Source organism: Equus przewalskii, chromosome 30, assembly GCF_037783145.1.
Source record: "Equus przewalskii isolate Varuska chromosome 30, EquPr2, whole genome shotgun sequence".
Taxonomy (NCBI): domain Eukaryota; kingdom Metazoa; phylum Chordata; class Mammalia; order Perissodactyla; family Equidae; genus Equus; species Equus przewalskii.
Genome location: NC_091860.1, coordinates 16,629,824 through 16,657,068, shown reverse-complemented (window position 1 = coordinate 16,657,068; position 27,245 = coordinate 16,629,824). Strand labels below are relative to the sequence as shown.

At 39.3% G+C, this 27,245-nt stretch overlaps 1 protein-coding gene across 2 annotated transcripts in view; it reads left to right on the top strand.

Annotated features, from left to right (window-relative positions):
* TMEM236 (transmembrane protein 236) overlaps positions 1-24,204 on the top strand; it is a 37,922-nt gene extending 13,718 nt beyond the window's left edge. For both annotated transcript variants that reach the window (XM_070601345.1, XM_070601346.1), the window contains exons 3-4: positions 2,042-2,183; positions 20,777-24,204. In XM_070601345.1, the coding sequence (XP_070457446.1) occupies positions 2,042-2,183; positions 20,777-21,360 (726 nt within the window). In that variant the 3' untranslated portion in view covers positions 21,361-24,204. The remainder of the gene's footprint in view (positions 1-2,041; positions 2,184-20,776) is intronic.
* Positions 24,205-27,245: the final 3,041 nt, after the last annotated feature.

Below are 27,245 nucleotides of genomic sequence, written 5' to 3'. Positions count from 1 at the left end.
CTCCCTTGTCTTCTAGGACCACAGATTGGTTCATCTGTTTTTGAACCTTTTGTAAAGGGAAATGAAATGATATATAATATGTCTCTACCTGTCTGTCTAGTTTGTGTCTGACTTCTTTTATTCAAAAGTGTGGTTCATTCATGTTTTTTGTGAACAACTGCATTCCCTTCATTTTCATTCTGGTAGGGTATTTCATTTTATGAATATATCACAATTTATTTATCAGCTCTCCCTTTGATGGCCATTTCAGTTGTTTCCAATTTTTACTATTACAAGTAATGCTGCTGAATCCTTGAATATATCTCTTGGGGCACACGTGCAAGCATCTTAGTTGGTTAAATATGCAGGAGTGGAATTGACGGGTCATAACATATTCAGATGTTCACTTTTAATAGAAAATGCCAGTTTTCCAAAGAGAATAGACTCATTTAGACTTCCACTAGCAGAGAATGAACATTCCTGCTGCTCCACATCCTAACCAGTGCTTGCATTGTACGTCTTTTTATTTTAGCCATCTTGGTGTGTATAGTCTTGAATTTCACTGTAGTTTTAAATTACATTTTTCTAATAATTGAGATGGAGCATTTTTTCATCTTGCTCATTTTTTTAAATTGTGTTGCTTTTTTTTGAAAAATTGATTTGGGAAGACATTTATATATTCAAATTTCAAGCCCTTTGTAAATTATATGCATTACAGACATCTTCACTCTGTGATTTAATACTCTGGTTTCTTCTCATGAAGAGAAGTTCTTAATTTAAAAATAGTCCAATTTATCAATTTCTGTCCTTTATGGATAGTTCTTTTGGTAACTTGCTTGAGAAGATGTTATATATTGTGAACCTGACCTCAAAGTCTTGAAGATATTCTCCTATATTATAATTTGCAGCCAATATTGTTTTACCCTTCTCTTTTAGATTCACAGTCCATCTGGAACTAATTTTTGTGTATGTTGTGCAGGAAGGAGTCAAGTTTTATTTATTTTTTTCCCCAAATAACATCCAATGGACTGAGCACCATTTATTAAAAAGTCTGTTTTCCCACATTTCTCTGCAGTGCTGCCCTTGTTATAAATCAGGTGTGTATATGTGTGGTCTCTTTCTGAGTTCTGTTCTATCCTATTGTCTACTTTTCTGTTCCTGTGCTGGCACCACACTATGATAATTCTTGTAGTCTTATAATAGCTTTTTACATGTGGAAGAGTAAATCTTCATATTTTTTTGTTTTTCTTCTGTAATGTCTTGACCTTTACATTTCTATATACATTTTAGAATCAGCTTGTTATTTTCCACAAAAACTTGGAATTCTGATTGAGGTTTAATTGAAAGATATCTTTTTTAAAATCTCATTTTCTTTTTGTTGTTCATATGTAGAAATAACGCATTGAATTTTATCCACATGCAATCATATTGTCTATGAATAATGATATTTTGTTTCTCTTTCTTCTAATACATGTACTGTTTTTTTCTTGCCTTATTACACTGGCTAGGATCTCTAGTACAATGTTGAATAGAAATGGTCATGGTGGCACCTTTGTCTTGTTCCTGATCTCAGAAGGAAATTCTCAATGTATCACCATTTACACGATGCTTTCCATAGATTTCTTTGTAGATACCTTAATTAGATGAAGGAAGTACTCCAAAGCTTAGCTGGCTTTACCCAGGCTCTCCCTTCTTCAAAGATCCTAAACTCCAGTATTTGTCCCCCTACCTCTTTGAGCTGGGACTCTCAGAGGTTCCGCTTAGCAGCGGGGTTGGAAGGAATTCCCCATCCCACCATTCCAGGAGCCTACTGTTATATTTTACATGCATTTACCAAGCTCTATTTCAAATGAAAGCTCTTACATTCGTATGAATCTTTATTACTTCTTTAGAAATAGTTCAAAACCTTGTGGGGATGAACACCTGAGAGACTGAAAACCAAGCTTCTAGTCTTTTAGCAAATGTATTGATAATTAATTTAGTGCCACTTTCAGACTATTAAAAGAATTTTGAACAAGAAACCACAAAAATGTAATGCTTCTGAATGGCTTTCTGAAAACAGGTTCAAAAGAGTATTAATGGTTCCGCTGATGTTTTACCTGATACATTACCTGACCTGGCAGTCTCTCTGGTTGTGACTTCCTTGATCATGGTTGATATTATTGAAAAACTCAGGATATATCCTCTTAGAGGCAAGCAAAAGAGTAAGTATTCTTTTAAATATAAATATTTTTTAAAGTTTGACATATTTTTCACCTTTCTGCCACCATGTTGTCTGTTGATATGTTTAACGATACCTTTTCTTAGAGCTAACATTAGAGATAGAAGGTCACAAATGAAGATATCTAAATATAGTTATTTTTTAAACCTACTTTGATAGCTAGACAGTTGTTCTTATTTCTTATTTGCATTTTGATAGCACTGATAAATGAATGAAGTTACCAAATATTTAATACCAAAAACTTTAATGTTTACTAAATGTTTAATTAGCAAGAAAATTATCTAAGTAATTTATTCTAGATTTGTAGTTTTGGCCTCTTAAAACCTTAATTTAGATAAATAAATAAATAGTTTAGTTTGGATACCTTTGCTACAGGAATTAATATGACTACTGCAGTTATGTCCTCGTGAATGGTGCGTTTTTAATTGTGAGTTGTCAAGAAGCTAAAGATCACACTGATAAACCAAGGTATGCCACATTCCTTCAAAGGCATCAGTCAAAACTAAATATAGGTTGGCCTTAAAAAAAAGTATTTTGTTAATTGAATATTTTAGGTGGTCAGTCATCAATTTCCTCAAATTTAATTTCGTGTGGGAGTATCCGTGTTTAATTTGCAACATTTGCATGCAATCATTATTGTATGTATTACTAAGATTTTTCATATGAAATGAGTAGGTTTTGTCTAGTTACTTCCTAACGGAGGGGATGGCATATATTGAGTGTGTCATAGGAGAGGGCCTTGTAGTCACAGAGATGACTACTATCGGCAGGAAGGAAAACACCAGAGGACCATTTATGGACCATAAGCCACCACCCTTCCAGTTACCCTTGCTCCTCAAATCGAAAAGCAAAATTGAGTTGGCAGCCACCAGTTAATCTGAGATTGTGAGCTTCATGTTTGCACTCTGTCCTTGGGTGGGAGATGAGCTGTTCTTCTTAGTATAACACAGGTGACAAGGTAGAGATGACGGCAGCCAGCGGCCATCTGTTGAGGAAAAGGCACTCCCCTGTTAGTAACCTCTGCAGTCTAGAGCCAAGTGTGTTTGTCTTAAACTGAGGAGCCAAACCAGTTGCTACTTCTCTAGACACCTTAATGACACAAAGCTATTTAGAAATTGGCCTTCCTTTAATGAGTCTGTATTTTCCATGTTCACGTGAACTTTCTGTCCAAGTTTTTAGTGAAAGCTCCCTCTTTAAAAAAATGCACACATATATTTTTGGGAATAAATTATTGGCATCTTATGTTTTTAAAAGATGAGTTGGATTTTTAAAGAGGAATTTTCCCTGTATCCAGAAGTGATAATGACATTGAGAATCAAAATGAAACAACCCCAAAGAAGAAGTGAGTCTTGGGGGAAGAATCTAGAACATCTCGTACAACTGCTGCTTCTTAGTTGAAGACCCTCTTTCTTGAGTTCTTCTCTGCCCAAACTTAGGAGGGTTAATGTCTGGTTTAATAACTCCACTGTTTAATAAAGTCACTCTTTAGAAAACTGGCATTCACTCAAAATACCTTTGTAAGTATTAATTATACGTGCAGTTAATTTTACGCAAACTTTGAACTCAAATAGTCTCCTATACTCATTTTAACATGTATACTAATGAAATAAATTATGGGAATTTTAAATGCATGCGGTATTCTCATTTATCCTCTGGAACCTAACACATAAAGCAAGTATGCATGGTTTCACTGCATGAGGTATGGCAGAATCAAAGAGCTCAGGTAGGGGTGGATGATGAACAAGATATTAGAATAATTTGATTCCATTTCAAAAATGTTGGGAAAGAGAATATAGTCTGTTCTGTGCTCTATCCAGATAGTTTGAAATGCATATACATCTGTCGGTTTGTAGCAGTTTTGACCTTAAACTAGATGAAACTAAGGAAATCCACAGTGCTTGGATTTATGAATACTCTTGCACTGTCCTGCCATCCTAATGCCAAGCTACCAAAGTTTGATCTTTATGCAGCTTTTCCTTTTCTAAATTTTTAGATAAAAGTTATTCTGTATATGACATATGCTTATGCCTAAAACAATCTTCACCAGACCAAGGAATCTTTTCTGCTAACTTCCTATTAACAGTTGAAATACCTTCTTATCAAGTGATTACCCTGCCAGAACATCTAAGTGCATCGTTTCACTTGGGAATATTTTCTGGTACATAGATCTCTGAGGCATGGCAGTCTCACAGGTATACATGGTGCCCAATAATGTCAAGCCCTCATCATGAGAGCAAAATATAAGAGTACAATATTCTTATTATCGTAGGATTCTTATTATTGTAAGAGCCTGCGTGTGCCCAGCTCTTTCTAGTGTGTGGGTACAGATGAGAACACATTAACATTTTCTTCTGAATTTTGCTAGCTCAGTCCCAACCTATTAATGACTTGACCTCCATCTTTCTTCCTCTCCCATATTGTTCTCTCTCCCATTTTTTTTGTGTTTTTTTTTTATTACCATCCCTGTGTCTCTGGTATAAATCCCACTTGATCATGGCATATAATCTTTTTGATGTATTGCTGTATTCGGTTTGCCAAAATTTTGTTGAGGATTTTTGCATCTATGTTCATCAGTGATATTAGTCTGTAGTTTTCCTTCTTTGTGTTGTCCTTGTCAGGTTTGGGGATCAGGATGATGTTGGCTTCATAGAATGTATTAGGGAGTGCTCCATCTTCCTCTATTTTCTGGAATAGTTTGAGAAGGATAGGTATTAAATCTTCTTTGAATGTGTGGTAGAATTCTCCAGAGAAGCCGTCTGGTCCTGGACTCTTATTTTTGGGGAGGTTTTTGATTACTGTTTCTATTTCTTTGCTTGTGATTGGTCTATTCAGATTCTCTATTTCTTCCTGATTCAGTTTGGGGAGGCTGTATGAGTCTAGGAATTTATCCATTTCTTCTAGGTTGTTCAATTTGTTGGCATATAGTTTTTCATAGTATTCTCTTATGATCCTTTGTATTTCGGTACCTGTTGTGATTTCTCCTCTCTCATTTCTAATTTTATTTATTTGAGACTTCTCTCTTTTTTTTTTTAGTGAGTCTGGCTAAGGGTTTGTCGGTTTTGTTAATTTTTTCAAGGAACCAACTCTTTGTTTCATTGATCCTTTCTACTGTCTTTTTTGTTTCAATATCATGTATTTCTGCTCTAATTTTTATTATTTCCCTCCTTCTACTGACTTTGGGCTTTGTTTGTTCTTCTTTTTCTAATTCCGTTAGGTGTCATTTGAGGTTGTTTATGTAAGATTTTTCTTGCTTATTGAGGTGAGCCTGTATTGCAATGAATTTCCCTCTTAGGACTGCCTTTGCTGTGTCCCAGATAAGTTAATACGGTGTGTTTTCATTTTCATTTGTCTCCAGATAATATTTGATTTCTTCTTTAATTTCTTCAATAATCCATTGATTGTTCAGTAGCATGTTGTTTTGTCTCCACATTTTTGCCCCTTTCCCAGCTTTATTCTTGTAGTTGATTTCTAGTTTCATAGCATTATGATCAGAAAAGATGCTTGATATTATTTCAACCCTCTTGAACTTATTGATGCTTGCTTTGTTTCCCAAGATATGGTCTATCCTTGAGAATGTTCCATGCATGCTTGAGAAGAATGTGTAACCTGCTGTTTTTGGATGAAGTGTCCTATATATATCTATTAGGTCCATCTGATCTAATTTTTCACTTAATTCTATAACTTCCTTGTTGATTTTCTGTCCGGATGATCTGTCCATTGGTGTTAATGGGGTGTTGAGGTCCCCTACTATTATTGTATTGCTGTTGATGTCTCCTTTTAGTTTTGTTAATAGTTTCTTTACGAATTTTGGTGCTCCTGTGTTAGGTGCATATATATTTATAAGTGTTATGTCATCTTGGTGGAGCATCCCTTTTATCATTATATACTGCCCCTCTTTGTTTTTCTTTATCTGTTTTGCTTTGAAGTCTACTTTATCTGATATAAGTATGGCAACACCTGCTTTCTTTTGTTCATTATTAGCTTGGAGTATTGTCTTCCATCCCTTCACTCTGAGTCTGTGTTTGTCTTTGGGGCTGAGGTGTGTTTCCTGGAGGCAGCATATTGTTGGATCTTGTTCTTTGATCCATCCTGCCACTCTGTGCCTTTTGATTGGAGAGTTCAATCCATTTACATTTAGAGTGATTATTGAAACGTGGGGGCCTACTGTTGCCATTTTATTGCTTGTTTTCCGGTTCTTTTGCATTTCCTTTGTTTCTTGTCACATGATTTTTGGATTCCTAATTCAAGTAGGTAAATTTCTGTATTGGCTTTCTTCTTATTTGTAATTTGTTTCTTTATTCTTGTTATTTGTTTAGTGGTTACCAGGTGGTTTGTATAACACATTTCGTAGATGAGATACTCCTCTTTCCGATAGCCTCTTATTTCCTTAAATTAAAACATTCCACCGCTTTTCTCTTCCCCTTCTAAGTTGTTATTGTCAGATTTTTTTTTCTCTTCTTCTTTTTTGTGTTGTGAGTTTGTGGTTAAAATGACTAGGTTATATTTATTCTTGGTGTTTCCGTTCCATTTATCTTTAATGTTTTATTTAACTTTTGCTAACCTGTCCTGATGGAGAGCTGTTACTTTGTGTTATTGTCCTTCTGCTTATCTCCTTTGTTCTGGATTTTGTAACCCCTTTCCTTTTTTTGATTTTTCAGGAATGAGGTTCTTCCTGAGCATTTCTTGAAGAGGAGGTTTTGTGGCGATGAATTCCCTTAACTTTTGTTTATCTGGGAAAGTTTTACTTTCTCCATCATATTTGAAGGATATTTTTGCTGGGTAGAGTATTCTTAGCTGCAGGTTTTTGTCCTTCAGAGTTTTGAATATTTCATTCCAATCTCTTCTAGCCTGTAAGGTCTCTCCTAAGAAATCTGCTGATAGCCTTATGGAGTTTCCTTTGTAAGTTATTTTCTTCTGCCTGGCTGCCCTTAGTATTTTCTCTTTGTTGTTGATTTTTGCTAGTTTTACTACTATATGCCTTGGGATTGGTCTTCTTGCATTAATAAAGTTTGGAGATCTATTGGCTTATGTCACATGAAGTTCCATCTCTCTTCCCAAGTTTGGAAAGTTCTCAGCTATTATTTCTTTGAGCAGGCCTTCTGCCCCCTTCTCCTTCTCTTCTCCCTCTGGTATACCTATAATCCTTATGTTGCATCTCCTAATTGAGTTGGATAATTCTCAGAGAGTTTCTTCATTTCTTTTTAGTCTTAGTTCTCTCTCCTCCTCTGCAGCATTTCTATATTCCTATCCTCCAAATTGCTAATTCTGTCCTCCATATTATCAACCCTACTGTTCAGAGAGTCCAGGTTTTTCTTAATCTCCTCCATTGTGTTCTTCATCTCCAGTATTTCTAATTGGTTCTTCTTTATAGTGTCAAGCTCTTTAGTGACGTAGCTGCTGAACTCATTGAGTTGTCTATCTGAATTCTCTTTTAACGCGTTGAGTTTTTTAATAATGGCAGTTTTGAAATCATCATCATTTAGGTTATGGCTTTCATTGTCTTTGGGATTGTTTTCTGGGTGCTTATCATTTTCCTTCTGTTCTGGAGATTTAATGTATTTTTTCATACTGCTTGATGGCATGGATTTGTGCCTCCGCATAGAGATAGGGTTTAGTTGCTGCTTCCACTTGTTGCGACTGGTGTGTGTGTGGGGGCAGCTGTTTAGACTGCACCAACCAGGAACCCTGTCAGCTGTTACTGACTGGACCTGGACCCCTCCTCGTAGTCACAGTGGTCCTGTGGGGTCCCTCAGGCTGCTGGTGCCTTCTGTTGCAGCCCACTTAGACGTACTCCCTCCTTGTGGTCTGCAGCGGTGTTGTCGGCTTTCCCAGCAGCCTGGAGCAGGATCACCTATAATTGCCAGTTTGTCCCTAACAGAGCCCACAAGATCACACTTGGATAGGTCCCAGCAGAGCTATGAGTATCTTCTGCAGTCTGTCATTAGCTCACCTAGCTGTGCTACTTTTGCCCCAGGGCCTTCCTGCCTTGCGATTGCCAGTTGGGATCTCTCCACTAGTGCTGTGCAGAGGCTTTCACTGAGGCTGCTGTAGGAACCTGGAGATCCCCCTGGGCTACATAGCCGTTTCACCGGAGCTCCACTCTGCCCCACTCCACTCTCATGGGATCTCTGGGAGCCCCTTGCCTTGTCTGGGACATGGCCAGAGTCTGTGGGCCTGGTGGTGGCTTGTAAGCTGCTGCCTTGTGGGGAATTCTGCTCTAGGGAGCTTCCTGGTGTTCTGAATGCTGGGTGGTGCCTCCATGCCAATGGCGAACAGAGGCCCTCCCTGCTGGGGGGCTGCGGGACCCTGGAGCGCCCCCCTGGGCTGCAGAGCCAGGTGTTGGAGCTCCACCCAGTCCCCAAGCATGTCCACGGGAAGTCCGGGCACCCCTGCACTGACCTGTGCATGGCCAGAGACCATGGGCCCAGCAGCAGCTGGCGGGCTGGTGCCAGGCCAGGGAATCCACTCGCTGGGAGCTTCCCTTTGTTGTGGTTTCTGGGCAGGGCCTCCCTCTTAATGGCGAGCAGAGGCTTCCCCTGCCAGGGGGGTGCGGGACCCTGGAGCCTCCCCCTGGGCTGCAGAACCAGGCACTGGAGCTCCAACCCAGTCCCCAAGCACGTCCATGGGAAGTCCGGGCACCCCCTGCACTGACCCGTGCGTGGCCGGAGACCATGGGCCCAGCAGCAGCTGGTGGGCTGGTGCCAAGCCGGGGAATCCACTTGCTGGGAGCTTCCCTTTGTTCTGGTTTCTGGGCGGCGCCTCCCTGCTAATGGCGAGCAGAGGCCTTCCCTGCTGGTGGGTGGGGGACCCTGGAGATTCCCCCTGGCCTTGGATGTAATCGCTGTTGTCACCTGTTTCCACCGTCGCTCTGCTGGAGAGTGCACTCTCCCGCCCTTGGTGTGTGGCAATGCTATGGGGGAGTCTGCTGGAAGAGAGCCTCTTGCAGGTACTAGGCTGTCTGGGGGTTGGGGGTCCGAGAGTTTTCACCTATTTCCACCTCTTTCCAGGGGGAAGTCCGTCTGCCTTCCGATGTATAGCAGCGTAAGTCTCTTAGGCGTCTTGAGATGCTATCTGGATATCCTTTGTTAATCGGTGAATGTCCAATTAGTTGTAGATTCGAAGAGTGAGAGACAAAGAAGACCACTCACTCTGCCATCTTGGTCCTGCCTCTCCCTCTCTCTCCCATTTTTAAACCAGACCCAAGGTGGGTCTCCTGTGGTCTCATTTGTTGGTCCAGACTGTTGAATGTCCCAGTGCTGCTGCTTTCCTCTCCGTCCTCATTCTCATGCACGAACAACTTGGCATGCTATTTCCCACCACTCCTGCTAGACTCTGTTCTCAACACTCTTTGTACCACTGTTACTTAGCTGTGGGATATAGTTTGATGTTCTGCTGATGCTTTACACTGATGTCCTTTCTTCTGCCATTTGGAATATGGACTTCACTCCACTGAGTTCTACTTTTCTAGAGAGGTCCTGAACAGAGTAACAGAATAGCTATTTTCATTAGGAAACACAAGCCTTTTATTTCCAGAACGTATATGTACTAACAGATCAGCTGGGCTTTAATGATTTCAAGTAATGGCCATTCTACTCCACTGGAAACCACCATTTACCCTCCCACCACTGGATCTTGTGGCTAATTCTGGTAGAGCTAGAATCCTTCTTTTGATGTGGCTTTAATCCTTGGGCTCTCCTAGTTTCTCCTTACATCAGCCTTACCTTTATTATCTGAATCCCAAATCATGATCATTGTTAGATTCCCCTCCCTGCCCCCGCCTAGATTCCTTAACCCTCATATAAACAAGTGAATGCAGACAGACACATAAGGAAGTCCACAGTTAGGGTGTGAACATCCAGTCTCCCCTGCAGGACTCATTTGAGTCACATGAGCCCAGCTTGGGCGCCATGTTGCAAAGTGGTATAATAGACTGTAATAAAGTGCGATGGGGCCGCAGGTGAAGGAACATTTCGTGTTATCTAAGGTGTTGAAGGTCAGAAAAGACTAAAGGGAGTATTTGGAATTTGTAGGCGTTCATAGGCAGACATGTAATAAATGGGCATGTTTGGGAATTCCAGATAACTTCAGTTGGATTTCACACCCAGAATGGACAAACCTATTGCCAGAATGGAAGTTGCCTTCTTAAAACCAACTACTGTTTGTTTTTCAAATAGTCAATTTGGAAACCTACAAAGCTGCTTCAAGAGCTACTGTGAAAACTTCCAAGGGTGGGGAATGCAGAAAGGGGAGGCTGAATTGGAGTCTCTGGATGCCCCAATTCCTACTTCAACCAGATCAACACAATTTTTGTTTGCTTAGGACTTAGTATTTTATATAAGGTTGCATTTGAAAAACTGGTTCTGCTAAATGTCTGAAAATCATTAATCTAGGCCTTTGATTAGAATTGTAGGCTATATCTATTTCCAGGGCAGTGCTGTAACTCAGGTGGCCAATTCTCAACCTCTCCAGCCCCTGACTCCCTAGGAATCATGACACTGCACCACCTAGAGAGAAAGTGTGCTCAAAGTCTTATGACGGCTGCTGCCCTGGGATGGGATGGGATGAGATGCGATGGGATGGGATGGGATGGGTTGGGATGGGATGGGATGGGATGCGATGGGATGGGATGGGATGTGATGGGATGCGATGGGATGGGATAGGATGGGATGGGATGGGATGCGATGGGAAGGGATGGGATGAGATGAGATGTGATGTGATGGGATGCGGTGGGATGGGATGCAATGGGATGGGATTCGATGGGATGGGATGCGACACAATACAATACAATACAATTCAGCTTTGGGTAGAGCAGGCCTATCCACGTAGAGTAAACACAGGTTTGAGGCCCAACAGATATAAAAACCAGATAACATTTGTAACATTCCATTTTGAATTGTTTTATTTCTACTGGTCTCTGTTTTTCCAAAATAATACATGTTTATTTCAAGAAGTTATCAAATGGACGGAAGCAAAAAAGAAAATGGAAATCAACCATAATCCTACACAGTAGAGATTTATAACTGATAGCATCCTGATGGCTGTTCTTCACTAAAGAAAACCTATTTTGTAACTTCTTTTTCTTACCAACATATGATGGGTATCATTCTTGTTATTACGTCTTCTTCTCCTGCATCATTTTTATTGGTTGAATAATATCCCATTATGTTAATGAATCATGTTTTATTAACGAACCCTCTGCTGTTGGACCACTAGATTTTCCCCCTAGATTTTAACTACTATAAACACTGCCATTATGACTCTTGTTCAGAAGTGAAAAGAGTTGTGAAGAAAAGGACAAGGATGTGGGTAGAATGAGGAAGGCCATACGTGTTTGAGTTGGGTGGGGAGACAAGCCATGGTTTGAACACGCACGTGGATGATGCAGGTGGTCCGTGTTTAGGGGAACTCTGCGCTGTGTATAAGAGGCAGAAGCCTCTCAGTGAGGTGACTAGCCAAGCAGAGGCTGAGGACAGAGAGAGTTAACTGCCACTGGATGACAGCCGAATGATATCAGGATGATGACTGCAGAGTGTCCTCAGAAGACCCTGAGCATCTGCACATGCCCGGCCTCCTTGGCAACATTGCTTGCCAGAAGAAAGGGCCTGTTATGGATGGGCTGCACACGCAGGCACATGCAGAGGTCACAGGGAATGGACAAAGCGGGTGGTGAGATGCTTTGCCTATATGAGGGGTGTCTGCATAGTCAGAGACGACTTGCTAGAAGAGAGATCAACAGGCTATTTGAGTGGACAACAGCAGAGCTCTGCAGAGGAGGTCGTTTCCACTGCATATCAGTGAGAGGTGCCAGGTATGATGTTGGCAGCATCAGGTTTTCAAATAAATCTGCTCTCAGTGGCCCTAGTCCAGTTCCTTCTGTGCAGTCTCTTTAATACCCAGGGACTTGGGCCAAGTGCTGCAGGGTCCCCAGCAGCATAGAGGATTATTTCTTTAGATTAAATGCCTGGATGTGCCATTTCTGCTCAAAGTGTATGCAGGGTTTTAAGGCCTGGCCTCTGTAATATTTTTAAAGTTCTACAAGCCATTCTGATGCCCACTCGGATTGAGAGCCTCTGATTACAGGAAGTATTAGGAACTGAGACCAATAGCAAGTTAGAGGCTTGAGAGACCACGTCCTAATTCCCAAAGGAACCTCCCTTCCAGATTTCCTTGAGATGGAGCTCATCACCCTTGAGCCAAATAGAGTGGAAGCGATGTCACAGAAGGTAAAGGAAAAAAAAAGAGGGACGCTGCTTTCCTCAGAATAAAATAAATGGCATTTCGAGTTCCCCTTTGTTTCTTTTTAAGAAACAGCTTATTATACAAGATGAGGCTGTGTGCGAGCTGGGTTTCCATAATGTGTTTTGCAATGTATTTAGAGAGCACATAAGAGGAACATGACTTTTGGGGCCATGCCAAGGGGGGTGGGGGAGCATTTCCTTTCATACCCTCCTCTTGGTTTTTAAAAGAAGGAAGTTTCAGGAAAGTATGTCAGTTATAGGATTTTTCCCCCTTCTCAAGAAATGAGTAACCATTTATCAGTGTGTGTAAGAGAGGGGTAGAATTTCTGATTTATACCTTCTAATGAAGTACCAGCTGTCAGGATTAGGTCACTGAGGGTTGGGCCAGAAATTATATTGCAGTGATCTTGGTGCCAAAAGACAGGACATCAAGTGCTATCAAATCTCGAGTTAGGGCTCCCTTTCGTTATGACAGCTTTACATGATTTCAACAATTGGGCATTTAATGGTTAATTTTTTTCCACGGGGGAAAATATTTCTGGACAATTTTAGTATATAAAGAGAGATTCTTGAGAGTTGCAAGATATTTTGAAAATAGATATTTCAGGGAGATTGACAGGAATAAGGGAACATAAAGAATTCAGGATGCGTTACTTTATAATACCAAGCCTTGTTCTCCATATCATTATTAACCAGCAAAAGTTTATGGCCCCAGGTTGAATGTAAAGGTGTAGGTCATTGATTTTCAATAACCAGATTTTCTTTACTTTTTTGAGGGGTGAGGAAGATTGGCCCTGAGCCAGCATCTGTTGCCAATCTTCCTCTTTTTGCTTGAGGAAGATGGTCCCTGAGCTAACAGCTGTGCCAATCTTCCTCTATTCTGTATGTGGGACGCCGCCACAGCATGGCTTGATGAGAGGTGTGTAGGTCTGTGCCTGGGATTGGCCCATGAATCCTGGGCCACCAAAGCTGAGTGTGTGAACTTAAGCACTATGCCACTGGGCCGGCCCCTCAATAACTAGATTTCCTTGTCTAGAATTGAAGAGAGTGAAATAGGTTGTTGAGCTGATGGCCTGCATAACGTGCAGCCATTCTTGGTCATTTTTGGTGGTAGTGGGCTCCTCTGTATAGGAACACCATTTTGCCCAGACTCTGCTTCCACATGCTATCAAGACCCCCAGTCCCCCCATTTCTGGGTGGGGGTGGTACCCTATGAACTAGCTCAGAATCACACACCTGCGCTCTTGTCCCCTGCCTGGTGACTCCTGATGCTGCTGTGCCTGCGAAGCCTTTGACATGCCTTGAACCACTGCTGCTGCTGTGGGTGCCATCCTGTTGACGTCTGCCCAAGTCCTGCTGGGCTAGGCAAGGGCCACATTGCACTGGTGGCTCTGCTGGGCCCAAAGCCATGTTACGTCTTCTCTTACCGTTGAGCTATGCAGGGCCCCAGCCTGTGCAGGCAAGAGCTCTTAATATCTTGCAGGGCTTGTTAGCAGAATCAGTCCAATGGACTTGCTTAAAGGGCTCTCTCTAGGCCCCGGGCCAGACGGCCATCTGAGTGGTAGACTCCAGAGTCCTTCTTCCCGTTGAATGGGGGAGGGGGCGGCTGGCAGGGGTGGGTGTTCTTTGGCCTGGTTCTATGCTTTGGCTGACTTGCTTGGTGCAGATTTTCCTCCCAGGATGCCCATCGCTGCCTCATGCTAATAGACTCCAGAACAGGAATTCCTGCCATCTTTTATTCAGCAGATCTTTTTGTAGGATCTGTTCCATTCCAGGCACTCCGCTGGGTGCTGGGGGTGCAATGGTGAGTCAAAACAGGCAGACTGGCCCTTTCATTGAACTCAAGGTCTAGTGGGCAAAACAGCACGTGAATAAACGGCACTAGCAAATGTGTACAATGAAAGCTGAGGTGGGTGCTCTGCAGACAATGAGTCTGGCTCGTTCCTACGTGTCCACTTCTGTCACCCAGCTTGGGTTCATGCTGGCATTTCTAGCCCTGGTCTGTATCCAAGCGCTTATTAGTAGAGGTGTTTTAAACCACTGCAAAGTCTAGAATTATTAATATTTGGAAATAAGATAACTGTATGCTTTGCAACATTTTCCCTTACTATTTATGTTTTATTTAAATATATTCAATATTATATTATTGCATTATATATATATACTATATAATTATCATATATGTTAATACATATATAATTATTCATTGCAGTATTAGTAAATTAAGTATTAGTATAATTAATATAATATAAATTATATTTTATATACAATTGTATGTTATATCTATAAAATAATGTAAATATAGAAAACAATTTTTCTATTTATACATTGTAAATTAAATCACATTCTCTAGTCTAAATATATCTCAACTAAGGAGAAGGGCCAGAATATCCCAAATGAAAAGCTGAAGGTTAGAAAATTTAGATTAGAAAGTTCTCTCAATATTCAAAAATGGAATATTTTATAATTGATAATGTTATCAGTTTTTAGCAATTCTTGTCCAGTGTCAGATGAATTTATGAAGAACGAGGAGGGGAAGATGGTTTTTAAACTATCTAGCCTTCCAGTTGTGTCAGACAAAAGAATAGTCTTGATATTTGACGTTGCCTAAGATCCAGAAATGATTCTCTTATTTATTGCCATATTTATGGAATGCCTGGTGGGGAACTGAAACTGATAGGCTTTTGAATTTAATGGATGAAAACATAATGCCTTTCATAAAGTTGCAAAACTAACTCACGGCTGGGGAGGTATGCCCACAGGCTTTTCTGGAACTGATGATGAATCAAATATTTGTCCTATACTCATTAATATTATTGACTATTATTATTTGGTGGAAACTTATGTCCTGTTTTGGACACAGGCAATAGTATGCGGGTCAGTGTTTAGGCAGCTGTCTCTCAGGGGGCTTGGAGCCCTGATTTGTAGCATTGGTGTAAATAATGCTAGCATGACAATTTTCAAGCTTTCGAGTTGATGTCACTGCACACGCGGCATGGCATTGGGAAGGGGTGCACACGATAGGCTCTTGTCAGCTGGTGCAAGCTGTCTCTGCCCGCACAGGATTTATCTGTGCGGTGGCATTTTTCTTTGCGATATCAACAGGCAAATATGAGAATTAAACTCATGACCTTAAGACTCTGTAGTCTAACGCTATTTCTCAAACTTTGTGACCTCTCCTGATAATATAGGGTACTGGGCAAGAGGAATTATAATAAAAATTTAACCAACTGTAATCCCTTAGTACTACTTACTGCCTGCTGATATTTTCTTTTCTATTCTAATTCATTTAAAACAATAATTGTTTAGCGATGGCCACTTTTTAGTTATTTCACACACATATGGCTGTTGCTATGTGTCAGGCACCATTTTAAATGTTTTACAAATATTGACTCATTCCTACATCATAAACACCTGTCAGATGGGTGCTGGGTTTTGTCATTTATTACTTGGCAATCACCTTACTTACCTTCCCCACCCCAAATTTGCTGCTCAAAGCAAATAAACTATACATAGTAAGGTGAGTTTACCCAGTAGATAGTGTCAAAGTAATAACGTTTATAATGTGCCCTGATGTGTATTTTAATTTGTTACATTTTTTCTCTTATTCTCTAAGAGTATTATGACTAAATGTGCTTCATGTGCTTAACATGTTTTAAAAAAATCTTCATGACTGTGAATTTTCTTCTTTTCCAGATTTTCTCTGAGAATGTTTTGTCTAAATCGTTAGCATTTTGCTTTCTCTAGAATATTTTCTTGTCGGGAAAAACAGATTTCAAGGACAGCTAATCAAGACTCGTCCTACGTTTTCTGAATAATTCTTTAATTTGATCTTCTGGCTGCTGCGAATCGAGGAGCAATCTCGTTCTGCATCAGCGCCCTGTGGCCTCAGGAACCTCTTTGCTGGTGTCTCCGCATCCTCGCTGGCTCCTCTGCCTTCCATTCTCCTCACCCTCAGTGGCTTTCCACTGAACTTAGAATAAAGTCCAAAACCTTTATCATGGCCCATAGGTTCTACATAGCCTGACCCTGCCACAGACAGTGTGTCTAATGGTTAAGTCTTTGAGGTTCAAGTTCTAGTCTCTCTCCTTGCTAGCTGTGTCACTTTTGAAAGAATTGTTCATCTCCCCGTACCTCAGTTTACTCATCTTTAAAATGGGAAAATACTAGTATCTACATCATAGTGTTTTTCTAAGGATTAAGTGAATTAATGCATAGAAATGGCTTAGAACAGGGTCTCCTATACAGAAAGCACTTAATAAATATTACCTTCTCTCCTATTCTTCCCTCTCTGATGCCCCATCCCCTCACCAAACTCTCCTTATTTCAATTCACTGTGGCTGAAGATCTCTTTTTTTTGGGGGGGGGGGGTTAAACAAAGAAGTTTATTTCACTCTCATGTAAAGTCCAGGATGGTGGCTCAGGATGATATGATGACTCTGAACATCAAGGACTCAGACCTTTTCTGTCTTGTTGCACTGAGCTTCTGAACAGAGGCTTTCTCCTTATTAACTGAAATGGCTGCTCAAGCTCCAGCCATTACACCCACATTCCAGTCAAATGAAAGGAGCAAAGAGAAAGAGCACATCCCCTTCCTTTACCAATGCTTCCTAATTTGCAAAAATCACTTTCACTTATATTGCATTGAGTGAATTTAGTCACATATGTGCAAAGTGCCTGGCATAAAGAAAGCACTAAATAAATGGTAGCTTTTTATTGTTTTCACTGTGATGATCCATTGCCAGTAAAGGATTTGTAAAATCTCGTGGAAGAAGTCCAGTAAAGAATGAACCAATGTGTCAGGACAGAGCCACAGGTGTCTTTTTGTTCCGTGTTCTTTATTTTTAAAGGAGCTTTCCACATGCTCTTCCTACTACCTGGAAAGTTCCTTTCTCCATTCTTTGCCTAATTCACTCCTACTGATTCTTCAGGTTTCTGCTTAACTGTCACTTCGCAGATGACCCGAATTGACTCTGAATCGAATTTAGACCCCCTGTGACAGTTTCTTATCACAGAACTTACCTTCCTTTTAAAGCCCTGCCACAATTGATTCTTCTGTATTTATTGATGTGGTCAGGGAGACAGAGCGGTGAAGGCAGGGACCATTTCCCCCTTATTGGCCGCACCATTCTCAATGTCCAGACTAAGCCTGATACAGCACTCTAAAATTTGCCTGCTCATAACAGACAGTTGGGACCCTAAGTAGTGAATTTTTAGTGTCAATTCAGTCTTGTTTTTAGGTGCTTTTGTTTGTGATTCTTCTTTCTTTTTCTCTCTCTTTTCATTTGAATAACTTTTAGTGCTTTCTTTTTCTCTCTGCAAGAGGAATATGTGCTCACTCTAGAAAATTCCTCAGTACTGATTTATGTAAGCTGACTAAAACTTTTGGGGAACAAGTTAGAGAGAGAAATACATCAATATAAAGAAATAATAAAGTAAAATAGGTATGAGTTACCTACTTAAACATTTATCTGCGATGGAAATTACATTTCCTTAATTATTTAGCTTGCACAGTGAAGGGAAAAAATTGTTTCAGCAACGGGCGTCAGCTGTGGGGAAATGCACAGAACGGCTGCTATTTTTACTCTTTACAGCACAATGTGAACCTCTAAGGAAGTGAGTGGATCTCTTTCTTCATGCTTCTATCTTTTATGGATTTTGCACAAATAAGTATCGTTCTACCCAAAGAGAACACTAACGACTAACACCAACAACAACAACAAAAAAGAGTTCCAGCTGCAAGTGGAAATTTAAAAAATAAATTTGGAGAGAAAGTGATCATGGAGACAAAGAGAATAGTATTGAATCCATGATGTTTACGTTGCTCAGAGATGAATCTGCGGGTCCTGTCTAATGACCGAATGACTTCTCAACAGCTTCAACTCCATCTCGCCCTCTGAGAGGTCAGCAGAGGCTTCCGGCTAAGAGTTCTAGTGCTTCTTACTTGGAAAGAGGACAGCAGAGTCACTGTACCCCCAAGTCTAAACTCGTCTCTATTGAGCTGTGAAGAAATGGGAAGCTCCCAGCCCTGATTTCACCAGATGCACATGGATTGAGGCCTTAGTATTTGATTAAAATACTCTGGCTAAGAATTCATTGTTCATCCCACAGTGCGAATCCACAGATACTAAGATTCTTACTGACTGTTTAAAAATGTTAATGTGTCACTTCTTAGATTGTTACTTCCTGGCGTGGCAACAATGCTGAATTTGCAAATCTCTCCGAAAGCCCAAATTATGCAGTGTGTTCTTCATGTTGACAAAGGAATTTGAGTTTTCATTCAAGCAGCTTTATCTACTAAGAGAGGTGAAGGAGAGTTTTCTAGGACATAACATACACTAAGAAACATATTTTCAATATTGAATTTTTGTTTGTAAAATGAGAGATATAATTGACCCAGTGAGCATCTGAGTTTAAGAGAGGTGATTTTGTCAGTATTAAAATAATAGCAATTAGTATATAATTTTCTCTTTTACTTGAGTATTGTTTTTTTAAAAATATTTATTAAGCTTTGTGGGTTTGGTTTTTGTTCTGCTAAAGGTTCGCCCTGAGCTAACATCTGTTGCCAATCTTCCTCTTTTTTTTTTACCCCCAAAGCACATAGTACGTAGTTGTATATTCCAGTTGTAAGTCCTTCTCGTTCTTCTATGTGAGCCACCATGGCATGGTCACTGACAGACAGGTGGTATAGGTCCGTGCCCGGGAACTGAACCTGGGCCACCAAAGTGGAGTGCACCAAATTTTCACCACTAGGTCATCAGAGCTGGGTTGAGTATTGTTTATTAAAATGATACTCATTCATGCCATTGTGGCATGTAAAGTTGGTAAAGAAGTTTCTAAGGGTTATGGGTCCTACCAATTATTTATGAATGATTTATACCAGAAGCAAGTAATATTTCATCAAGAATTAGATTATCTTTTTAGTTTCTAAATATACTCAATTCATACTTAAGATTTTGAAATAGTTAATTGTATAAAAAGAAAACCAAGGTTTATTTATCTTTTAATAACTTCTATTGATAGTAATCATTTTATTAGTCATTAATCACAATAACATTTATTTTAAAATGTTTTCACTTCAGCTCAATACAATTCAACAAATTTTTATTGACTTTTAACCTTTAGAGCTATTTAGTCTAATGACTTTCTTTAAATTTTGTCTTATCAAGTAATATGGCAGCTCAGCACATTTGCTGCATAAACTTTGTCAAGGTCTGATAAATTCTTAGCAACCAAAATGGTGCTTAAGTGGATAAATGTTTGAAAAATAATGTGCTAAACCTCTCATGTGTAAAAACCATACCATCAATACTGTTAGTAAGTCATGATATTTGAGGGTTCCTTCGTCATTTCCAACTTCAACACCCAAACGTACATGGAGAGGCACACACATATACTCTCTCTCTTTCTCATACACACACACACACACACAAACACACACAACATGTTGATAAGAAAATGCCCTACTCATTCCGATGACTGGCGTGTTGACCAAGCATAGCCTCGTGGCCACAAAGAAGATGCTAACCAATTGCATTGACCAGTTCAAAAACTTTGGGGAAAGAACATTTTAAAGATCTTGGGTTCAGTGTGTCACCCTTCACCAAGACTCTCTCATGGTCAAAAGATTCCTTCTTAGCACCAAACTCCAGTCTTAGGGGTCTGGGTTGTAGTGATCCCTGTGGGCCTCTGCTTCTCATAAAATGACAAGATTGGACCATTGACCTCTTGGATTGATTTAATTTTATGGTATTCCTAAGTTTTTAATTACCACGTTATATTGCCTCTAGACAGGTAATAGCAGCCATAAAGTTAAGAGATTGTCAATTAGGGTCAAACAAATCTGGATGTCAATTCCAGCTCTGCCCATTACTAACTGTGGTTTTGAATTTGGGTGTCATCTACTCTTTGGGCCCCAGTTTCCATATTTATAAAGCAGAATAGTCACCCCTATCTCCCAGCTTGTTTCTGAGGGTTAAATGCAATAATGTGTGACAGTGCTTAGCTCAGTAACCAATAATGGCTATTTCTATGAAATGGTAAAAATGACTTAGGATCTGTATTCAGGAAAATAGAAAGACATAAAGAGCCTCCTTTGCTTGTGTATTTTTTTCAGTGTGATTTCCATTGAAGTTCCACGTGTAAAACAGACCTCAAATAGAGAACACTTGCAATTTTATTTTTAAATTTAAATAAAATTTAAAAATTTTTAATTTGAGTAAAATTTAAATAAAAACTTAGCAAAAAATTTAAATAAAATCTAACGAGTAAAAAAATTAAATAAAAATTTAAAATTTAAGTAAAATTTTAAAAATTTCAATAAATCGATTTATTGCAGGTAACGAAGATAGGCATAACCATAAGACCACTCTGCAACAGATAAGAACTGTGACAGACCAAGGGAGGCAAAATGAAGACAGCCCCGTGCCTCCGCAGCCAGCCGGGAGGACCGAGGCGTCCTGGTCACCAGGAGCCGAGACACAGAGCGCTGCTCCTGGGCTGGCGGGACCCCAGGAGCCCTCCTTTCACTCTGGAGTCCTGGGAATGCTGGCCCGCAGGGACGTCCGCGCCGACATCTTCCTGTGGGCCTTTCTGCTGTGGTCTGACACCATAGAAATGGTGCGCGTGGCCGGTCACCCCGCCGTCTACAAGTCACGCTGGCTGTACCCGGTCTACATATTCAGCTATATTTCTCTCCTGCGACTTATACTCACCCCCCAGAACCCTCTTCTCGGTTTCCTGGGCGTCTTGCTCCAGGATTTACCCTTTATTTTTGTTCGACTTAGTTTAATCATTGCCCTGGGCACTGTCACCCCCGTATTGGGCCTTTGTAAAAACATACTAGTGACTCTCTCTTATGTTTATTTCAATTACTTAACCAAATTCAGGGTTTTCTCTACCTTTGAAGTATCTTCATTTTAAAAGGAAAATGTAAGACAGGCAAACCTCTTTATTATGCATGTGCGCACGTTTTAATTGTTTGTTTCTAGGGCATAAGTTTTTGCATTATATAAAGAAATGAAAAATAGATTGTAGAGAATTACTATTTTTAGTAGCATATTATTTTTTTAATGTATACAAATGGTGCTAAATCTAAGCAATTATATTCTTACAAGTTGGCTCCGCTGGATCTCTAGAAAATGTTAGTAGTTAATTTTAGTTAGTTATGTATACTGCACTTTTTCTGAAAACACTTCAAAAAAGCCTTTAAAAGAAATGAGAATGTGTTTTCCCATTAAGTTAGTCCAAGAATGAGATTTTTATCATTTATATAAATTAAAGAACATTACAAGAATTAGTTAAAATTAATTATTAGGAAATACACCTGAAGTTATTGAATAATTTTTAGATTAGACTTTTTGGAAATTTGAATTGTAGTTTTAGAGTTTCCTTCAAACATGGAATTATATTTTTAATTCCACTGTTGCAAATGACCTTTATGTAATTGACTGATTTCAGTATAAAGACAAGTCAGTTTAACAGATATTTGGCTCAGTTTAAGGTTTAGTTCTTTTCCCAGCACTGAAGTATTAACATAAATATTGTTTAATATAATGAAGTCAAGGTACATTAGTAAAACCTAGATAAAGATGTGGGGTTTTTTTTTTTTTTTTGGTGGTGAAGATTGGCCCTGAGCTAACATCTGTTACCAATCTTTCTCTTTTTCCTTGATGAAGATTATTGCTGAGCTAACATCTATGCCAATCCTCCTCCACTTTGTATGTGGGATGCCACCACAGCACAGCTTGATGAATGGTGTGTAGGTCTGCACCCAGGATCTGAACCTGTGAACCCCCAGCCTCCTAAGTGGAGTGCGTGAACTTAAGCACTATGCCCTGGGCTGCCCGCCCCCCCCCCCCCCCGCCCCAACATACAGTTTTATAATAAGAAGCCATGAATTGAAATTGTGCATTTCAAAGTAAAAGATTATTTTATTTGTGGAATTTGAAACCATCATAAGAATAATCATTTTAAAACCAGTTTAAAGTTAGAAGTTACACTTACAAATATAACAGCATATGCCTTAGTGTCTTACGTGATAACATATAATGGATACCTTGATGTTAAATAATTAGGTACCTAATTATGTAATTTGCCTTTGCTATGCTGGGACATTCTCGGATATTCATACCAGGGGCTTTCCATTCTATATGAATTTTTCAGATGCTGGATAGGTTTGTAAGAGGCTTATTGGGTGCAGAGTAATGTTTTTATATAGTCAGTCTCTTCAATGATCTGCGGGAACAAATAGCTTAAGAATGGATAACCCATCTTTCCCGCCACCCTGCGGTCCACAGATCGGCCCACATCGTTCACCCCTGTGCTTGGCGGCTTTTCCTCGCACTGTGAGAGAAGCTCTACTTACAGTTGTTAAAAGCTTGACTTCTGCCTTTATGACTTGGGGCACGTTCTTTGTTTCCACATCCAGGAGATGAGCAGGGTAGTAGTATTTTCATAGGGTTAAATCGCACTTTAATGCGGTTGAGAGGATTCAATGAGATGGGCAGTGTTCTCATCCCTTTGTCTGGCAAACAATTATAACTTGATAAATGCCAAGTCTTTTAATTGCACCAAGTCCCAGAGAAACAAGTAGCTAAATGCATTGTTTTAATGTTCCTGTTTTATTCTTTTCTGCGTCCCTGCTGACCCTCTGGGAATAATCATTTAAACCGTGCATTGGTGAAAAATAATATGTAAACTCTTAAGGCGACCTCAGACTATAATTTTTCATTAAGTAGTATCATGTTCAAAAGTGAGCAGTCTAATGAATACACCGATTAGAGTTGAGGTATTTATTTATCAGGGATTCAAATGTCTCCCTGTGAGTTCTCAGAGATCCTTAATCATAACACTGTATGAAGACTTTCATTCTGCATTTACTTTCCTGAGTTCCCTGTTAATCTTTACACTCCTTAAAGTGAGGCCTGAGCATATCTTGTTTAACAATGCATCTTTCTCTTCATCTGTCAATCCAGCAGGAATTTACAATACTTATAACTCTAAAAAACTTATAATACAAATAATTTCTTTCAAATAATGCCATGATAATCTTTTTTATTAAGAAAAACCTGTCACCAAGTAGTTGATTTGTAATATTCTGCAATAGGAAAGTATTTTACATACATTTATATTTATCTTCATGTTGGGTTTTATGAGTGAACAGTGCTCAGATAAACAGAAAAGTATTACTTATTTGTGTTTAGAATGTATTCTGTATCTATATGGATGTGCCTGATAATTTGGGAAGTCACAACACTTTATACAAATAATGAAGGCACGTACAAAAGATCACATGTAGGAGGAAAATTATTGAGCACCTAGCTTAATTTAATATTTTATTTTAAGAATGTACACATGTTTATAAAGTTCAAGTCTATGACATTTAATAGGCATTGCAGCAAATTATGCTAATGAAACATGGATGGCCCTACACTGTGTGATTAAAAGTTGTAGTATTAAAATTAGATTGCAATTTTCGTAGCTTCTAATGGTTGTTGGTACTAAGGCCCAGATAGCATTTGAGTCCTTATAAAAAGTTTCCTTTTCTGCTGTATGAAAGTATACATGCAAAAAATGGCAGGATATGTATAGGCTATGTGGTATTTTATTCCCAGTAAAATTTGGAGCCCAACTGATAATTGTCTTCATGTAATGTCAGGCTCAAATAAAGTTCGCTGTAGGAAAGATACATTTAAAAAAGTTCACCTATGTTCACCCTATTATTGTAACACCTAATAATTTTTAATAAAATTCTAATACCTTTAATAGACCTTTTAGTGCCTTTTCTTTCTAAAAGTTGATGTTTGAAATTAAAATGTGTGAAAGTTATAGTCCTGTTTTTCTTATTTGGGCCCCATTTCACTCTTCCTGAAAAAAATATATATATAGAATTAAATTTACAAAAAGAACAATATACTACTTAGAAGCAATAGGACTTAAAATAGCTACTTATACTCCACAGAGAAGGATGTAGTACATAATAAATGAAAAAAACCATCAAATACATACAGCTGAAGCCATTTTATTTTGCAAAGTGGTTGTTTTTACACGTCAGTTAAAATTCTGCGTTTAAGCTTATCTTTTGTTGTGATGCCTTTTTCATTGGGAAGCCTATGCTTGCTCAATTTTCAGCTTCTTAGCCATCTATCTCTCAAGTACCTTCACAGCTTTTTAGTAATCTGATCCGAGCACACAAACAGCAGAGTCAAGAGAGGTGAAAAAAATAAACACAGAGATACGCACACCTGCACACACAGAAATATTCAAGGCCAAATCCACTTGCATTAGATAGGTGTTTCAGTGCCTCACAAAGAGACATTAGTTCATGAACTCTAAATTATGCTGCCCCATGTATTTGTTGGGGCTGCTGTATATGATTGTCGTAGCCTATGGGAAGGGCACCCCTTCAGATTGAGCAGTGTGCAACCTGCCCATCCTTATGCAGTGGCCCCAAGAATATGAAACTGAAGTACCTGTGGTTAGTAGTTTTAGTAACACTAAAGATTTGTAAACAACTGACTATTTACAAGAGCTTTTACTTATATTCCCATATTTATTCTGAAGGTTATTTTTTCGACCATTTCATTAATTCACATATCAAATTTGAGTACCTATTATAGACTAAGTATGATTTTTTGATTAAGTAATCCACAAAAATGGTCTTGGCAAAATTGGCAAAATTACTTTAAAGAGCAGTTTAGGCTATTTCCTGTTTCCATTTTACATGCAAGGAGCTTGGATGTCACCACTCTGTCCTCACAATGAGAAAAAAGCTAAACAGCCTGAAAAATCAACTCTTTTGGGATCCATAAGAGAGGGGAGGACACAGGGCAAACTGCTACCCCCAAGAGTGGACAGACAGGTGAATACGGGGAGTCACAGCTTCCTGGAGCAGAGACTCGCCAGCTGAAACCTCCATGGAACCAGCACTCTGGTAGGAAAACCTCAGCTGTAATGGATTAATTGCTGGAGGCTCTGTGTGGACAACTCTGAGTTAAAAGCTGTAGAGGGACCTAGTCATAAGGGTTCCCCACAATACTGTGAGATTGACCTCCAGGATCTCCACCAGGTTTCCATAGTAAATAGAGGAGAAAAATCCCCTCAGGCTTCCACCAGTGGGAAGGGAGGGGGAGCCTCTGTTCTTGACAAAGTCTGCCCTCAGCGAAACTAGTTAATTAGAACCTACCATGCTGGGGTATTACAGCCAAACTGACCTGGGGAAGGGAAATACCGAAGTCCAGCCCATTCTAACCATCCTGTCTCACGTAAGGTGGGGAGGAGAAAAAAACTGAGACACTCTGGTGAATTTCACAGTCCAAAGACACAGGCTCGTTAAAGCCTGGGATCTGGTCATAAACTGTGGAACACTTCCCCTCCCTCCAACAGCTCCGCTACATGACTAAAGGCCTATTTGCAGAAGTTCCTTTTACCTGGGACATCATGTCTGGTTATCAAGAATGAGTTACAAAGCATTACAAAGGGCAAAAAACCCATAATTTGAACACACAGAACAAGCATCAGAATCAGACATGGCAGGGATGTTGGAGTTATCAGATGAGGAATTTAAAACAACTGTGATGAATATGTTAAGGGCTCAAATGGATAAAGTAGGCAGTATGCAAGAACAGATGGGCAATGTAAGCAGAGAGATGGAAATGCCAAGAAAAAACAAACAAACGAAAATACTAGACATAGAAAACCGTAACAGAAATAAAGACTGCATTTGATGGGCTTATTAGTGGACTGGACATGGCTGAAGAAAGAATTGCTGCATTAGAGGATATAGCAATAGAATCTTCAAAAACTGAAAAGCAAAGAAAACAAAGACTGAAAAAACAGGACAGACTATCCAAGGACAGTGCGACAACTACAAAAGGTGTTGTATATGAGTAATAGGAAAACTAGAAGCAGAGTAAAGAGAGAAAGGAGTAGGAGAAATATTAGGAACAACACAGTCATGTTATTTAACCATGAGGCTATGATGTGAGAAATGTGTTGTTAGTGATTTCATCATTGTGCAAACATCATAGAGCGTACTTACACAAACCTGGATGGTATAGCCAACTACACGCCTAGGCTATATGGTACTCATCTTACGTAGACCACTGTCTTGTATGTGATCTGCTGGTGACTGAAATGCTGTTATGTGGTGCACGACTGCAATGACTGAAAATTTCCCCAAGTTCATGTCAGACACCAAACTACAGATCCAGGAAGCTTAGAAAATACTAAGCCTGATAAATGCCCAAAAAATAACACTTTGTGTATCATTTTCAAATTACAGAAAATAAAAGATAGAGAAAATATCCTAAGAGAAGTTAGAGGAAAAAAACACCTTACCTATAGAGGAACAAAGACAAGAAATGTGTCTGACTTCTCCTTGGAAACCATCTAAAGAAGAGAGAGGAGTGAAATATTTAAAGGGTTGAGAGAAAAAACTACCAACCTAGAATTCTGTGCCTTGTGAAATTATTCTTCAAACATGAGAGAAATAAGGGCTTTCTCAGACTAACAAAAATTGAGGGAATTTGTTGCCAGTAGCCCTGTCTTGCAAGATATGTTAAAAGAAATTCTTTAGAGAGAAGGAAAAAATATGTAGGTCAGAAACTGGGATCTACATAAAAAAGAAGAGCATCAGAAAATGAATAAGTGAAGGTAAAATAAAAGCTTGTATTTTTCTTATTCTTATTTGATCTGCCAGATAACAGTTTGTTCAAAATAATAATAGCAACAATGTACTTGATTACGTGTGTTTACGTATATAGCTCATTTATATGTGTATATATATACTTATGTAGACTTATATA